Below are 17,451 nucleotides of genomic sequence, written 5' to 3' on the forward strand. Positions count from 1 at the left end.
CCCATCTTTTTTTACGCTGTTGCTACTCTGTTAATTATTTATGCATAGTCACTTTAACTCTACCCACATGTACATATTACCTCAACTACCTCAACTAGCCAGTGCCCCAGCACATTGACTCTGCACCGGTATCCCCCTGTATATAGCCTCCCTACTGTTATTTTATTTTACTTCTGCTCTTTTTTTCTCAACACTTTTTTGTTGTTGTTGTTTTATTTTACGTTTTTATTAAAAAATAAATGCATTGTTGGTTAAGGGCTGTAAGTAAGCATTTCACGGTAATGTCTACACCTGTTGTATTCGGCGCATGTGGCAAATACAATTTGATTTGATTTGATTTGAAACCGTTATTCTAGTGTCAAAATGCACTACAAAGTGTAAATAGGATGATTTTGGACATAAAGTCAGTCTCTTCTAAAACGGAGTTTGGAACATCCGTGCATCACAACGGTTGGGTTTTGATTTGACAATGGCCATTTGCCCACTAACATGGGGTGAACAGCTGCAGTGGCTGCGCTCTATCCAATAGCATAGCTAGACATTGAGACAGACCTGCCCAGCAGCTCCGACTTTGTTTACATAAGACAACACCTCGTTCATTTTTTTACTTGAGAAATACTGCACCAAACACCTTAGTTAGATGTAAAATTGTGCAACTAAACACCCTCGGCAAAAAACGTCAAAATGAATTAAATATTTTTTTAGTTATCTTAGTTAGATTCATTCTGGGGATTTTGAGGACGTGAAATAGCCTTCTGCATCTACAGTGTTTCATAGGGGACAATCATTAACCAAATGCGGAATAGGTCAGGACACACACCTCTAAGACCAAAATCTCGTTTTTCCTAATGAGCAACAGAAAAACACACGTGCCAATCAGCTTGTTCAGAGGCTCTTTGAATACCGCTGATATGGGATGTTAATATTAATAAACTCAGCAAAAAAAGAAATGTCCCTTTTTCAGGACCCTGTCTTTCAAAGATAATTCGTAAAAATCAAAATAACTTCACAGATCTTCATTGTAAAGGGTTTAAACACAGTTTCCCATGCTTGTTCAATTAACCATAAACAATTAATGAACATGCACCTGTGGAACGGTCGTTAAGACACTAACAGCTTACAAATGGTAGGCAATTAAGGTCACAGTTATGAAAACTTAGGACACTAAAGAGACCTTTCTACTGACTCTGAAAAACACTAAAAGAAACATGCCCAGGGTCCCCGCTCATCTGCGTGAACGTGCCTTAGGCATGCTGCAAGGAGGCATGAGGACTGCAGATGTGGCCAGGGCAATCAATCAGATCAAATCAAATGTTATTTGCAGATGTTATAGCGAGTGTAGCGAAATGCTTGTGCTTCTAGCTCCTAGCTCCGAAAGTGCAGTAATATCTAACAAGTAATATCTAACAATTTCACAACATATACCTAATACACACAAAACTAGTAAGGAATGGAATTTAAGAAAATATACATATGTAGACAAGCAATGACAGAGCGGCATGGACAAAGATACAGTAGAATAGTATAGAATAGAATGCAGTATATACAGTGAGGGAAAAAAGTATTTGATCCCCTGCTGATTTTGTACATTTGCCCACTGACAAAGAAATGATAAGTCTATAATTTTAATGGTAGGTTTATTTGAACACTGAGAGACAGAATAGCAGCAAAAAAATCCAGAAAAACGCATGTCAAAAATGTTATAAATTGATTTGCATTTTAATGAGGGAAATAAGTATTTTACCCCCTCTCAATCAGAAAGATTTCTGGCTCCCAGGTGTCTTTTATACAGGTAACGAGCTGAGATTAGGAGCACACTCTTAAAGGGAGTGCTCCTAATCTCAGTTTGTTACCTGTATAGAAGACCTGTCCACAGAAGCAATCAATCAATCAGATTCCAAACTCTCCACCATGGCCATGACCAAAGAGCTCTCCAAGGATGTCAGGGACAAGATTGTAGACCTACACAAGGCTGGAATGGGCTACAAGACCATCGCCAAGCAGGTTGGTGAGAAGGTGACAACAGTTTGTGCGATTATTCCCAAATGGAAGAAACACAAAATAACTGTCAATCTCCCTCGGCCTGGGGCTCCATGCAAGATCTCACCTCGTGGAGTTGCAATGATCATGAGAACGATAAGGAATCAGCCCAGAACTACACGGGAGGATCTTGTCAATGATCTCAAGGCAGCTGGGACCATAGTCACCAAGAAAACAATTGGTAACACACTACGCCGTGAAGGACTGAAATCCTGAAAGTGTTGTGGTCAGATGAGACCAAAACTGAGCTCTTTGGCATCAACTCAACTCGCCGTGTTTGGAGGAGGAGGAGGAATGCTGCATATGACCCCAAGAACACCATCCCCACCGTCAAACATGGAGGTGGAAACATTATGCTTTGGGGGTGTTTTTCTGCTAAGGGGACAGGACAACTTCACCGCATCAAAGGGATGATGGATGGGGCCATGTACAAAGATGTGTGCAAACCTGGTGGCCAACTACAAGAAACGTCTGACCTCTGTGATTGCCAACAAGGGTTTTGCCACCAAGTACTAAGTCATGTTTTGCAGAGGGGTCAAATACTTATTTCCCTCATAAAAATTCAAATCAATTTATAACATTTTTGACATGCGTTTTTCTGGATTTTTGTTGTTGTTATTCTGTCTCTCACTGTTCAAATAAACCTACCATTAAAATTATAGACTGATGATTTCTTTGTCAGTGGGCAAACGTACAAAATCAGCAGGGGATCAAATACTTTTTTCCCTCACTGTACATATGAGATGAGTAGTGCAAGATATGTAAACATTATTAAAGTGACTGTAAACATTATTAAAGTGACTAGTGTTCCATTTCTTGAAGTGGCCAGTGATTTCAATAGGCAGCAGCAGCCTCTAATGTGCTAGTGATGGCTATTTAACAGTCTGATGGCCTTGAGATAGAAGCTGTTTTTCATTCTCTCGGTCCCAGCTTTGACGCACCTGTACTGACCTCACCTTCTGGATGATAGCAGGGTGAACAGGCAGTGGCTCGGGTGGTTGATGTCCTTGATGATCTTTTTGTCCTTCCTGTGACATCGGGTGCTGTATGTGTCTTGGAGGGCGGGTAGTTTGCCCCCGATAATGCGTTCGGCAGACCGCACCACCCTCTGGAGAGCCCTGCGGTTGTGGGCGGTGCAGTTGCCGTACCAGGTGGTGATACAGCCCGACAGAATGCTCTCAATTGTGCATCTGTAAAAGTTTGTGAGGGTTTTAGGTGCCAAACCGAATTTCTTCAGCCTCCTGAGGTTGAAGAGGCTCTGTTGCGCCTTCTTTCCCACACTGTCTGCGTGGGTGGACCATTTCAGTTTGTTGGTGATGTGTATGCCAAGGAACTTGAAGCTTTCCACCTTCTCCACTGCTGTCCCGTCGATGTGGATAGGGGGGTGCACCCTCTGCTGTTTCCTGAAGTCCACGATCATCTCCTTTGTTTTGTTGATGTTGAGTGAGAGGTTATTTTCCTGGCACCACACTCCCAGAGCCCTCACCTCCTCCCTGTAGGCGGTCTCGTCATTGTTGGTAATCAAGCCTACTACTGTTGTGTCATCTGCAAACTTGATGATTGAGTTGGAGGCGTGCTTGGCCACGCAGTCATAGGTGAACAGGGAGTACAGGAGGGGGCTGAGCACGCACCCTTGTGGGGCCCCAGTGTTGAGGATCAGCGAAGTGGAGATGTTGTTTCCTACCTTCACCACCTGGGGGCGGCCCGTCAGGAAGACAGGGCGGGGTTCAGACCCAGGGCCTCGAGCTTGATGATGAGCTTGGAGGGTACTATGGTGTTGAATGCTGAGCTATAGTCAATGAACAGTATTCTTACATAGGTATTCCTCTTGTCCAGATGGGATAGGGCAGTGTGCAGTGTGATGGCGATTGCATCGTCTGTGGATCTGTTGGGACAGTAAGCAAATTGAAGTGGGTCTAGGGTGACAGGTAAGGTAGAGGTGATATGATCCTTGACTAGTCTCTCAAAGCACTTCATGACAGAGGTGAGTGCTACAGGGCGATAGTCATTTAGTTCAGTTACCTTTGCTTTCTTGGGTACAGGAACAATGGTGGCCATCTTGAAGCATGTGGGAACAGCAGACTAGGAAGGGGAGAGATTGAATATGTCCATAAACACACCAGCCAGCTGGTCTGCGCATGCTCTGAGGACGCAGCTAGGGCCGTCTGGGCCGGCAGCCTTGAGGGGGTTAACATGCTTAAAATGTCTTAATCACGTCGGCCACAGAGAAGGAGAGGCCACAGTCCTTGGTAGTGGGCCTCGTCAGTGGCACTGTGTTATCCTCAAAGCGGGCAAAGAAGGTGTTTAGCTTGTCTGGAAGCGAGACGTCGGTGTCGGCGATGTGGCTGGTTTTCCTTTTGTAGTCCATGATTGTCTGTAGACCCTGCCACATAGGTCTCGTGTCTGAGCCGTTGAATTGCGACTCCACTTTGTCTCTATACTGATGTTATGATAGTTTAATTACCTTGCGGAGTGAGTAGCTACACTGTTTTGTATTCTGCCATATTCCCAGTCACCTTGCCATGGTTGAATGCGGTGGTTCGCACTTTCAGATTGGCGTGAATGCTGCCATCTATCCACAGTTTCTGGTTAGGGTAGGTTTTAATAGTCACAGTGGGCACAACATCACCTATACACTACCTGATAAACTCAGTCACCATTTGTCTAAATTATTTTCGGAAGCTACCCGGAACATATCCCAGTCCGCGTGATCAAAACAATCTTGAAGCGTGGATTCCGATTGGTCAGACCAGTGTTGAATAGTCCTTAGCACGGGTATTTCCTGTTTGAGTTTCTGCCTATAGGAAGGGAGGAGCAAAATGGAGTCGTGGTCAGATTTTCCGAAAGGAGGATGGGGAGGGCCTTATAACCATCCCGGAAGTTCAAATAGCAATGGTCGAGGATTTTGGCAGCACGAGTACAACAGTCGATATGTTGATAGAACTTTGGCAGCCTAGTCCTCAAATTTGCTTTGTTAAAATCCCCGGCTACAATAAATGCAGCCTCAGGATATGTGGTTTCCAGTTTGCATAAAGTCCAGTGAAGTTCTTTGAGGGCCGTCGTGGTATCGGCTTGAGGGGGGATATACACGGCCGTGACTATAACCGAAGAAAATTATCTTGGGAGATAATACGGTCAGCATTTGATTGTGAGATATTCTAGGTCGGGTGAACAAAAGGACTCGAGTTCCTGTATGTTACTACAATTACACCATGAGTTATTAATCATGAAACACATACCTCCGCCCTTCTGCTTCCCAGAGAGATATTTATTCCTGTCTGCGCGATGAACTGAGAACCCCTCTGGCTGGACCGATTTCGACAGAATATCCCAAGAGAGCCATGTTTCCGTGAAACAACGTATCTTACAGGCCTTGATGTCTCTCTGGAAAGAAATCCTTGCCCGGAGTTCATCGATCTTGTTAACCAAAGACTGAACATTAGCGAGTAGTATACTTGGAAGCGGTGGGTGGTGTGCGTGCCTCCTAAGTCGAACCAGCAGGCCGCTCCGAGTGCCTCTCCTCCGCCGGCAATGTTTTGGGTCAGCCGCTGTAATCAGTTCAGTTGCCCTGGGGAGAGCAAACAAAGGATTTGCTTCGGGAAAGTCGTATTCCTGTTCGTAATGCTGGTGAGTTACCGCCGCTCTGATATCCAATAGTTTTCCTGGCTGTATGTAATGATACAAAACACTTTCTGAGCTAATAATGTAAAGAATAATAGATTAAAAAAAACAAAATACTGCAAAGTTTCCTAAGAGCTAGTCGCGAGGCCGCCATCTTCGTCGGCGCCATACTGTGAGACACCTAAGACAGCGCTACAGGGAGACAGGACGGACAGCTGATCGTCCTCGCAGTGGCAGACCACGTGTAACAACACCTGCACAGGATCGGTACATCCGAACATCACACCTGCGGGACAGGTACAGGATGTTAACAACAACTGTCCGAGTTACACCAGGAATGCACAATCCCTCCATCAGTGCTCAGACTGTCCGCAATAGGCTGAGAGAGGCTGGACTGAGGGCTTGTAGGCCTGTTGTAACTGACGAGTCGCGGTTTTGTCTCACCAGGAGTGATGGTCGGATTCGCGTTTATCGTCGAAGGAATGAGCGTTACGCCAAGGCCTGTACTCTGGAGTGGGATTGATTTGGAGGTGGAGGGTCCGTCATGGTCTGGGGCGGTGTGTCATCTGGTGCAGTCCATGAGGAGATGCACTGCAGTACTTAATGCAGCTGGTGGCCACACCAGATACTGACTGTTCCTTTTGATTTTGACCCCCCATTGTTCAGGGACACATTATTCAATTTCTGTTAGTCACATGTCTGTGGAAGTGTTTCAGTTTATTATGTCTCAGTTGTTGAATCTTGTTATGTTCATACAAATATTTACACGTTAAGTTTGCTGAAAATAAACGCAGTTGACAGTGAGAGGATGTTTCTTTTTTTGCTGAGTTTATTTACCTTACTGAGGTCATGTAGATGGAATAAAGTAATAATTTTATTTTCTACTCTATTCTTGCTAACACACTGTTCATTCTAAACAAGTCCGCTCTGAGCTTGAAAGATACTGATCATAGGAGATTTGTATGTAATGTAATAAGCAGTACCGTATATCAAAGAACAGCGCGCATACATTTTTTATTTAACCACACCCTTTGAGCTATGACGCCGACCAATTAGATACGTTCTCTTCAGTGTAAACGGAAGTGAACATTGACCAACAACAATTTCGTACCTTAGTGTTTTTATTGTTGTTATTTAGACGTTTATCAACACCCTGGAACTCAGAACATGACTAATTTAACTGCATAGCATCACATACTTACACCCAGGTAGTATTTAATTCGCGTTGGAGACAGAACTTGGTTGATAGATAACCTCAAGGTAATGGTAGCTAGCTGCTAACAATGGCTAAATGTATGGTTTTTCACTCTCAAATAGCCTCCATTATGGAGGTGCTAGCGAATGCAGCCGTGGCAGAGATCTGTAAACTCGTAGACGATGACTATGCAGTGTTTCGTTTGGAAATAACTCAAAGCCAGAAAGAAAACAGGGCATTGCAGAGGAAACTACAGCTACTGGAACTGAAGGTGGCACGGGAGCGCGCAGAGAGGACAACGCGAGAGCGAGTCCTCACTAGTCGTCCCAGCAGTTTCAAAATCCTCGATCGATACAGAGGAATGGCAAGAGGTGCATTTTGATTTTGCCGAGGCTGTGGGGCCTATCTTCACGTTCCCCTCTGTGCATGTGTTCAGATGTGCTACCCAGAATTGGTTCTTGGTCAGTTTTTGGATAGTATGGAATACTTCCCCTGATTACTTAGCTACCTTGCACAATTATTTTATTTTACCTTTATTTGACCAGGCAGGTCAATTAAGAACAAATTATTCTTGCAGAAAGACACAATACCATATTCTTGATTTACTGAATTTCCTATTGTCATACTTAATTAAAATAATGTGATGCAAGGAACATAATCAATCCATCAATAAATAGTATATCAATATGTTATGAGAAGTGTTACCTTACATCCTTGCCAATTGTAGACGGTGTCAATAGTGTACAATATAGCATTGAGCATTGACAGTAGCTAACTTAACCACCCCTTTTCCCCCAATCACTGTCTTAGGTGAAGGACATCTCACTGGAGTCCACAGGAGCTTTGTGAAGCCAGCAGGACACAATACATGGAGAGATGACCAACCCATAGCTATAGATGAGGGGAGTGGAACCTCAACCCAGCATGTTATTGTGATAGAGGTTAGTGTAATAGTGTAACTTAAAAAATTACAAATGTGGCCCGTTTATTTAAGAAAGGCTACCCTCAGCTATTCATTTGCTTACATGTACATCTTCATTTATCTGCCATAGGGGAGCTTGTGAGACTTCCCTATGACATTGTTATCCAATTCTACTCATGTACCGATAATAACCTCCTCTCTTCTTGTGTCAGTCTGCAGATGCAGAGGCTGCAGGTCCTGGGGTCAAGCAGGAGAGGTCTGAAGGAAAGGAGGACCCACAGCACTGCAGAGACATCCAGACTGGAGGGTCTGGAGCGCCTCCTGTGGCCACGGAGGACCCCACCCTCGCCCCAGCACTGCCCAGGGCCCAATGCAGCATCACGGAGGTCAGTGGAACGCTGAACCCCGTCCTCAAGTCAGAGACAGACACTGAGACTTTAACGGGGCTGGAGCGACTGGGCAGTCCTCCTGCTCCCCTCTCAGAGTATTTACTTTACGGTAACACAAGCCAGAGGACGGTTCTGTCCCATCAGAACTCAGGTGACACATTACAGAATGTCAATGATCCATCCTGTTCATATGCTACAGAGACAGAGATGATAGCTGGTGACATGCCTGTGTGCTTAGATACACAGACTAATCCAATGAGAGGGGAATGGAACCAGTACAGTAGTGGTGTATACTCTGAAGGGTTCCTAGATAAGAAAGGGGAGGTTCTGGTTGTAGATGAGGTGACTGTGAAAGTGGAGGGTGACACTCCTCTGACATGGAATGCAGACGAGACTCATTTAGGAGAAGGGCACTCCCAGGGAAACAAGAGTAACTTCATAGACTACAGGGATAGCTTAGAGCCAAATCCAAATATGGCAACCCACGCGCTCAGGGATCGTGACCCAGTGTCCATGTCTATGGCACCTTCCGATTCACACGACCGCATCCTTTTCGATGAGGTATTTATCTCAAACGACAGGGCTAGAGACCAGACTCGGGGAGGGGGGGCAACATCAGGCGGTAATAAAGAAAAACGGTTCTTCTGCATGTTCTGTAACAAAGGCTTCAACAGCCCTCAGAAGGTGGAGATCCACCAGAGGGTCCACACAGGGGGGAAACCCTACAGCTGTACTCAGTGTCACATGCGCTTCTCCCAGGCTTGGAACCTGAAGATCCACCAGAGGGTCCACACAGGGGAGAAACCCTTCAGCTGTAGCCAGTGTCTTGTGCGCTTCTCCCACTCATCCAGCCTGAAGAGGCACCAGAGGGTCCACACAGGGAAGAAACAATACAGCTGCTCCTAGTGTGGGAAGAGATTCTCCCACCAGAACCAGCTGAAGATGCAGTTGAAGCTTCACATGGGGGAAAGGCCGTTTGCCTGTACGCATTGCGGGAAGAGGTTCTCAGAGAGGAGCTACCTCAGGATACATAAGCAGAAAGAACATTCCACTCTATAACATAGAAAGTAACCATTCCACTCGATATCATCTGATGTTTAGAACAAACCTTGCATTAAAGACAAAGATACATTTTCATTTGCAATAACAAGAGTAACAGATTTCAGTGTTGAATATTCCTGGGTAGAATATCGCATCCAGACAGTGGCCATGTCCGAATACCCATACTAGCGTACTACATACTTAAACTGCATACTAATTTTGGTGTTGGATCTAGTAGAATTCACAAATATTTTCCCACTCACGTGATAAACAGATAAATTAACGCACTGTACCAAAATGAACAAATGGCGGGAGTCAATGTAATCAATGTAATCGCACATTAGATGGCGCATTCGTCGTACTATTTTCAACATTTCACATACTATAGAACTTTACTATTTAGTACGCAAGGATGGGTATTCGGACACGGCCATTGTGTGATATATAAGGCATATATAAGCCTAAGTCTGTTACATATTGTGTTTGTACTGTGTAGCTATATGATATGTTCACAAATGCCTATTTCATTACTTCCATTCAACTACTTAATTTTTCCCCCAAGACACTCTTAATTAGAAAATCAATGCAGTTTATCAAGTTCATGCTGATTTTTTGTTGAGACATTACATTTGAGATTTTAGTCATTTAGCAGACGCGCTTATCCAGAGGGACTTACAATTGGTGCATTCATCTTAAGAAAACTGGGTGAGACAACCACATAACAAGTACATTTTCCCTCTAAAGTAGTTATCAGCAGCGGTCAGAAAATGGTTAGGGACTCTTCTGTCTTAGCTTCAGGGAAAGCTGGTCCACCATTGGGCTGCCAGGACAGAGAAGAGCTTCGACTAGCATGTGAACGCAGCGATCTCTGTTGGAAGCTTTAAAAAATCTTTGTCTAGATATTTCACATTCTTAGCAGGTGGAAAGATAGTTCAGGGCGTAGAGCCACATGGCAGATGAATCCATCCTGAAACCATAACACAGGATCACATTTTGAGAGAGTCTATTTAGATATTTTCTCTTTCTCCAACAGTGATTGTAAATGGAACAGCTATAGTATTTGTTATTGATAATTATCAAATTATGTACCCAAAGTTTTTTTGTTAATATGTAAAAGTGAGTTGAAAAAGTTTTAATTCAAACCCAAGCAAGTACAAAGCTTTGTTAGATCCCTGTCATAAGCTTCCAAAACAGTGCCCTCTGCTGGACAGTACTTACAGACTTAGTCTAGATATTATTCTACACTGGAAAAAAATATAAACGCAACATGCAAGTGTTGTCCCGTGTAGCTCCGTTGGTAGAGCATGGCGCTTGCAACGCCAGGGTTGTGGTTTCGATTCCCACGGGGGACCAGTATGAAAAATGTATGCACTCACTAACTGTAAGTTGCTCTGGATAAGAGTGTCTGCTAAATGACTTAAATGTAAAAAAAATGTAATGCAACAATTTCAAAATGTTTACTGAGTTACAGTTCATATAAGGAAATCAGTCAATTGAAATACATTCATTAGGCCATAATCTATGGATTTCACATGACTGGGCAGGGGTGCAGCCATGGGTGGGCCTGGAAGGAAATAGGCCCACCCACTTGGGAGCCAGGCCCACCCACTGGGGAAGCAGGCCCAGACAATCCGAATGAGGTTTTCCCCACAAAAGGGCTTTATTACAGACAGAAATACTCCTCATTTTCATCAACTGTAAGGGTGACTGGCATCAATTCAATTCTCTGGCAACCTCTCTGGTGGACATTCCTGCAGTCAGCATGCCAAGTGCATGCTCCCTCAAAACTTGAGACATCTGTGGCAATGTGTTGTGTGACAAAACTGCACATTCTAGAGAGGCCTTTTATTGTCCCCAGTACAAGATGCACCTGTGTAATGATCATTCTGTTTAATCAGCTTCTTGATATGCCACACCTGTCAGATGGATGGATTATCTTGGCAAAGGAGAAATGTAAACAAATTTGTGCACAAAATGTTAGAGAAATTAGCCTTTTGTGCATATGGAAAATTACTGGGATCTTTTATTTCAACTCATGAAACATGGGATTAACACTTTACATGTTGCGTTTATATTTTTGTTCAGTATACATTTTTTGCCTTTTTTTGTGTAGCCTATGATCATCTTTTGTCTTCAGCAATCTAAATAATACCAAGGATGCACAGTTGTATTTTATTTTTTTAACTGGCGGCAAAAAGAATAGGTAGGATGTGGGATGCAAATCCCCAGTGTTCCCTCGTTCTAACTAAATGTAGTTGACCAATTCTCACACCAATCCATTGAGCCATTATGTATGAAGCCATATTGTACATTTTAACATGTAATATTCAACTAACAACTGATAAGGCAATGTCACAATAGAGTTGCATAATACTGTGCCTTGCAAAAGTATTCACCCTCTTGGCGTTTTTCCTATTTTGTTGCATTACAACCTGTAATTTAAATGGATTTTTATTTGGATTTCATGTAATGGACATACACAATATAGTCCAAATTGGTGAAGTGAAATGAAAAAAAGAACTTGTTAAAAAAAATTCGACAAAATAAATAACAGAAAAGTGGTGCGTGCAGATGTATTCACCCCCTTTGCTATGAAGCCCCTAAATAAGATCTGGTGCAACCAATTACCTTCATAAGTCACATAATTAGTTAAATGTTTTTTTACATTTTAGACATTTAGCTGACGCTCTTATCCAGAGCGACTTACAGTTACAGTTAGTGAGTGCATACATTTTTCATACTGGCCCCCCGTGGGAAACGATCTCACAACCCTGGCATTGCAAGCGCCATGCTCTACCAACTGAGCTACACAGGACTGTGTGCAATCTAAGTGTCACATGATCTGTCACATGATCTCAGTATATATACACCTGTTCTGAAAGGCCCCAGAGTCTGCAACACAACTAAGCAAGGGGCACCACCAATCAAGCGGCACCATGAAGACCATGGAGCTCTCCAAACAGGTCAGGGACAAAGTTGTGGAGAAGTACAGATCAGGGTTGGGTTATAAAAAAAATCAGAAACTTTGAACATCCCACGGAGCACCATTAAATCCATTATTATAAAATGGAAAGAATATGGCACCACAACAAACCTGCCAAGAGAGGGCAGCCCACCAAAACTCACGGACCAGGCAAAGAGGGCATTAATCAGAGAGGCAACAAAGAGACCAAGATTACCCTGAAGGAGCTGCAAAGCTCCACAGCTGAGATTATTTTTCATCGGCAGGGACTGGGAAACTGGGTAGGTCCCCTGTCCTTCTTGGGCCCACCAATGAGAAGGGTTGTTTACGCTTGAGTTCACACCCGGAGCCTCTAGCATTTGTCTCCTTCATCATACCTAATCGTGCTTCATATAGTCGTGGGCCAAGAGTAGCACAATACATGCAGCTGAAGGGGTGGATCCACAGCCTGAATTGCATGCTCTAGGTCTAGGCACATCATACAGGTGGAATGGGCATCAGCTGAAGCCAAGACAAAATTGCATTTATCGCAGTAGGATGGCATGGATAATCCTGTGTAGACAGAAGCAGAAATACAGATATGTCTTATAGAACAGATAATCTGTATAACACCCCTTTAATACTATACCAGTTGTAAGTATAAAGTCGTTCTGTTCTCAGGACAATATGTGACTTTAGAAATAATATATTCTATGGATATATATATCCATAGAATATATTATTTCTAAAGTATTTCCAGGGGAACCAGTCTTTAGCTTTTGTCAGGTCACACACAAGTTTACAGACACAAGCTTACAACATGTCTCTGCATCATACATGAGTGTCTTTCCCAGTCCAGTCTAGTGACCACTGTCCTCTTAACCAGCCTAACCAGACAGGTATACACATCACTGGGACATTGTTATTACAGTATCATGGTGGATGTGTCACTGTTAAGAAGAGCGCCTGAGTAAGCATGTCACCGCAACGTTTAGCCAACTCCCTTTCTAGAGTTCAACATGAGGGCCATTTTCTACAGGACATACCCAGACACACACACAGCTGTATTGAGGTTAGAAAGATACAAACACACATACACACACACAGTTTACTGGGTTGGCACAGAAAGGTAACAGGACTAATGATTCGAATCACACGTGTGTGTGTGAAAGTCTTCCTTTACTCTCCTCAACTAAATTGCTTAAGGATAGTGTTTTGTTCACATTTGTTCTACAGCATATCAGCTGTACAATACTAACCTCTCATTTGAATAGGGTGCAACAATCGAGAGCACTGGACACTGAGAGCAGTGGATCCAGTTGGATCAGCGTTATGCAGGCTTGGTATTGCTGTCGTTAAAAGAAAACCCTACTCAGTACCTGCTGCCTTGTTACTGTGGCACATCGATGGGTACCACAAGTTGGTACGGTAAGTACATTTAGCATATCTGATTTTCACTATTTGTATTTTGTCCTTGTTGTCCTTCTAAAGATTGTGAGATGTAATTTTTGTAGTGTCAATATTAAAGAACTGTTAGCACTATGTTTACCTGTAGGTGGGGGATTGTGGTATACTGGGGTATTGACGGCTACAGTCGGAAGACAATGTTCACGGAAGCCTCAAACAACAATAGACCCATGACTGTGCTTAAAAGTTTCCTCAGTGCTGTGCAGAGGCATGGCTTGCCCTCTCGAGTCCGAAGTGACAAGGGAGGTGAGAACACGGAAGTCGCCAGGTACATGTTGGAGCATCCTCTGGACCAGCCAACTGACTTTCTACAAATACTCTGACCCTACATACAGGAGTGAGGTTTGAGGTATTTTTTGTTTTTAGTGAATTTGAGAGAAGGAGCAACTCTTAATTTCTATATAAAGTCTCAGATTAATTTGCATATAAACTCTAATTTTATATTTCTCTGACATTTACTTATTTTAGCATGATTTGATGGAAGGTTTTCAACTGGAATAAAACATACAATTACCCTTGGACAAAGGAACTCAATGACATATTTAGATAGCTGATCTACAACACATATTTTTTAAAAATAAGTTACGATGCAAAGTCAACATGATCAAACACATGATAACCCTTAGCTACAAAGAAAACATTTAAAATTGTCAAACGATACATGGTTAAAACCACCCTATGTCACTTGTGTGCCCAGTTGAGAACCGGGTTACTGCCTCTGGCAATTTAAGTAGATTCAACGCAATAGGTGAAGAAGAGTGACTATGTACAGTCAGTAGATCCAGTGGCAAAGAGAAGCGCTTCACGTGTTCGTTCTGTTGGAAATTTAGGTTGAGAATGAAGGGCACTTTCTATTTTACTGAACTTTATATGCTGAGTTAATAGTAACCTTGATTGAAAAAATGCAACGACAGAAACCAGAACTATTCTGGAGTAGTGATGAAGAAAGACTTGAAATGCTATTCAGAAAATAAATGTTCCTGGTTGCAAATTTTATTTCCAAAGCTTGGAAGACGCGACAAGATAAGTTGTTTAACTCAATGATTTTTGTTTTGTGTTTTAAGTTCAGTAGGAATTGTACTGTATGTACAGGTAACTGCCAAAGTAATGGAAACACTTGAGTAAATGAGGGATACAAAGCATATTGAAAGCAGGTGCTTCCACACAGGTGTGGTTCCTGAGTTAATTAAGCAATTAATATCCCATTATGCTTAGGGTCATACAGTGCATTCGGAATGTATTCAGACCCCTTGACTTTTTCCACATTTTGTTACGTTACAGCCTTATTCTAAAATTGATTGAATTATTATTTTTCCTCATCAATCTACACAAAATACCCCATAATGACAAAGCGAAAACAGGTTTTTAGAAATGTTTGCAAATTAATAAAAAATAGAAAACAGATACATAAGTATTCAGACCCTTTGTTATGAGACTAGAAATTGAGCTCAGGTGCATCCTGTTTCCATTTATCATCCTTGAGATGTTTCTACAACTTCATTGGAGTCCACCTGTGGTAAATTCAATTGATTGATTTGGAGGTGAAAGAAACGCACACCTGTTTAGGCGAGGTGCTGGCTAACGGAGTAGAACACTTGAAAAATAAAAGGAGAACCGAACACTCTAGGAGCTCAGATGCAATAATTTAATAACCAACGTTTTGATAGACAAGCTGTCTTCATCAGGATATAATGACAAACACTGCAGGTCCCTAGTTTATATAGTGTCAAAGGACACACACAGGTGTCTGTGGCCTGATATCATTGGTTAATTCACAGATAAACAGAACATACAAAAAACATGAACGGATAGCATATGATCATAGATACAATTTGGCTACATAGGCCTACACATAGGCCTACAAACATTTACAATGAATAGCAAAATCACAATAATCACAAGAATGGGTTCAGATCAAAGTCTACGTTGAGACCGACGGGAGCAAGGGTCTTTAAATTAAAGATCCAGGCAGCCTCTCGTTTGAACAATAAGTTGTCGAGGTCACCCCCTCTCCTATGGAGGGTGACATGTTCGATGCCGATATAACGTAGGGACGAAATTGAGTGGTTCGCTTTGGAAGCATGGGACTTGCCGCTGGTTTTGGAGGCACTGTGTGCAGCCCCAAATGAACCTCTGGAATCGGTGAACTAAAGATCCTCTCCTACAAAACCTCCCTGCTCATGGCTTTGGCCTCGGCTAAATGTGTTGGGGACCTCCGCGTTTTCCATACAATCTTCCTGTACTCAGTTTGCCCCAGGCGACTAAGGTGACGTTGCGTCCAAATGCGGCCTGTCTTGTTTTGTACGCTTTGTACACAATAATAAAATGCAGGACGACAGGATATTTATAAACGTAGCTCTTTATTAACTAGCTATAACGTGCATGTCCATGTGTCTCTGGCCATGATCATCCTAGAATGACCTCACCACCTGGGTGGTCTTAACCAATCATTGCACAGTATGATGCATCCAATTACAATTCAGTATGGTGACACATATGAATATTACATCCCCCTTCTTTTAAAAAAAAAGAAAAAATATGTGGAACAATAAAGCGTTTCTTTTGAATATATGCTCTGTAGTTTGAACTCGAGGTAAGTAACCATTTAAACTGCACCAACTGCATCAACATAACAGACAAACAATGATTCAGCATATTGTTATTTTTAGAACAAATATTTCTCAGCAACTCAGCTTTTCACTGTAGCAATGACATCTCAACATATCAAACAAATACAATACCAAAGCATTTCAAGTTAACTTTCAATAACAAGTTTACAGTCTGGAAACTCTTTTAGGGCAGCGATCCGCCTACACCCTTTGACATTTCACAGGTCTAGGACAGCTCTAGGCTTGACCTCTCTTCCTGACCTTGTGTGATATGAAGCTGAGCATGCTTCTGTGTCAGTCAACAGTTCTTGTGGTGTTGCAGGTAAGTATGGTGTATGTTGTGTTGTGTCTGTGTTTAGTCCATCCCGTTCTCTTTCAGGGGAACAGTTCATCTCGTCAGTGTGTTGTTCTTTTGTGTTCAGTAGGTGACGACGATTGCGGCGGTACACCGCTCCTTCTGCGGTGCGAACGTGATATGAACGTTCAGTGTCAGCTGGTTGGATGACGACTGCTGGCTTCCAGTAGCCATGCTCCTGGATTCTAACTGACTCTCCGTCGTTCAGTGGTGGCAGTGGTCTGGCTGACCTGTCGTAGTATCGCTTTTGCTGTTGCTGTCTCTGTGCACGTTTTGCATGCACTTCCTTGTAGCTGACGACCTCAGGTTGCAGCTGCTGGTTGGTGCTGGGGAGGATTGAGCGAAGTCTGCGGCTCATCAACAGCTGGGCTGGTGATTTGAAGTTGTCAACTGGAGTGTTGCGGTATTCAAGGAGACTGAGGTAGGGGTCTCTCTTGTCTGCTTTTGCTTTGTCCATGAGTGATTTAGCGATCTGCACAGATTTTTCAGCAAGGCCATTACTTTGAGGGTAATGTGGGCTTGTGGTGACGTGTGTGAACTCCCATGCTTTTGTGAAGGATTCAAACTCATTTGATTTGTAACAGGGCCCATTGTCAGATATTAAAGTCTCTACAATGCCATGCCTGGCAAAGGCTGCTTTCAGCTTGTGTATCACAGCTGCAGATGTGGTGCTGTGAAGCTTGTCGAGTTCGAAGTATCTGCTGTAGTAGTCCACTGTTATAATGTAGTCCTCGTTGTTCCACGTGAACAGATCGGTTGCCACGACCTGCCAGGGTCGGTCTGGGATACGGTGAGGTAACATTGGCTCTTTGGTGTTCGAGGGGCGTCGTTCAAGACAGGTGGGGCATTTACCAACCATGTCCTCTATTTG

General features: G+C 43.0%; 2 protein-coding genes across 3 annotated transcripts in view; both read left to right on the forward strand.

Moving 5' to 3' along the window:
• Positions 1-17,451, forward strand: part of LOC311110283 (uncharacterized protein) — a 107,889-nt gene that overhangs the window by 44,050 nt on the left and 46,388 nt on the right. The gene's annotated exons all lie outside the window — the stretch shown is intronic.
• LOC311110288 (uncharacterized protein) lies at positions 6,731-11,677 on the forward strand. 2 transcript variants are annotated; one of them, XM_084188830.1, is made up of 4 exons: positions 6,731-7,227; positions 7,667-7,797; positions 7,991-8,164; positions 8,927-11,677. In XM_084188830.1, the coding sequence occupies exons 1-4, from the start codon at positions 6,945-6,947 to the stop codon at positions 9,071-9,073; spliced, it is 735 nt and encodes a 244-aa protein (XP_084044956.1). In that variant the 5' UTR covers positions 6,731-6,944; the 3' UTR covers positions 9,074-11,677. The 2 variants fall into 2 exon arrangements, with proteins under 2 accessions (XP_084044956.1, XP_084044955.1); XM_084188829.1 differs by having other exon boundaries at positions 7,991-11,677.

Source organism: Coregonus lavaretus (genome assembly GCF_964263955.1).
Source record: "Coregonus lavaretus genome assembly, contig: SUPER_35_unloc_3, whole genome shotgun sequence".
Classification (NCBI taxonomy): Eukaryota; Metazoa; Chordata; class Actinopteri; order Salmoniformes; family Salmonidae; genus Coregonus; species Coregonus lavaretus.

Bases quoted from the DNA above. Each gene is read 5' to 3' on its own strand.
- LOC311110288 (XM_084188829.1), top strand. From the start codon at position 6,945: ATGGCTAAATGTATGGTTTTTCACTCTCAAATAGCCTCCATTATGGAG. The intron at 7,228-7,666 runs GTGCATTTTGAT...TCACTGTCTTAG, and splicing joins ATACAGAGGAATGGCAAGAG to GTGAAGGACATCTCACTGGA. The intron at 7,798-7,990 runs GTTAGTGTAATA...TTCTTGTGTCAG, and splicing joins AGCATGTTATTGTGATAGAG to TCTGCAGATGCAGAGGCTGC.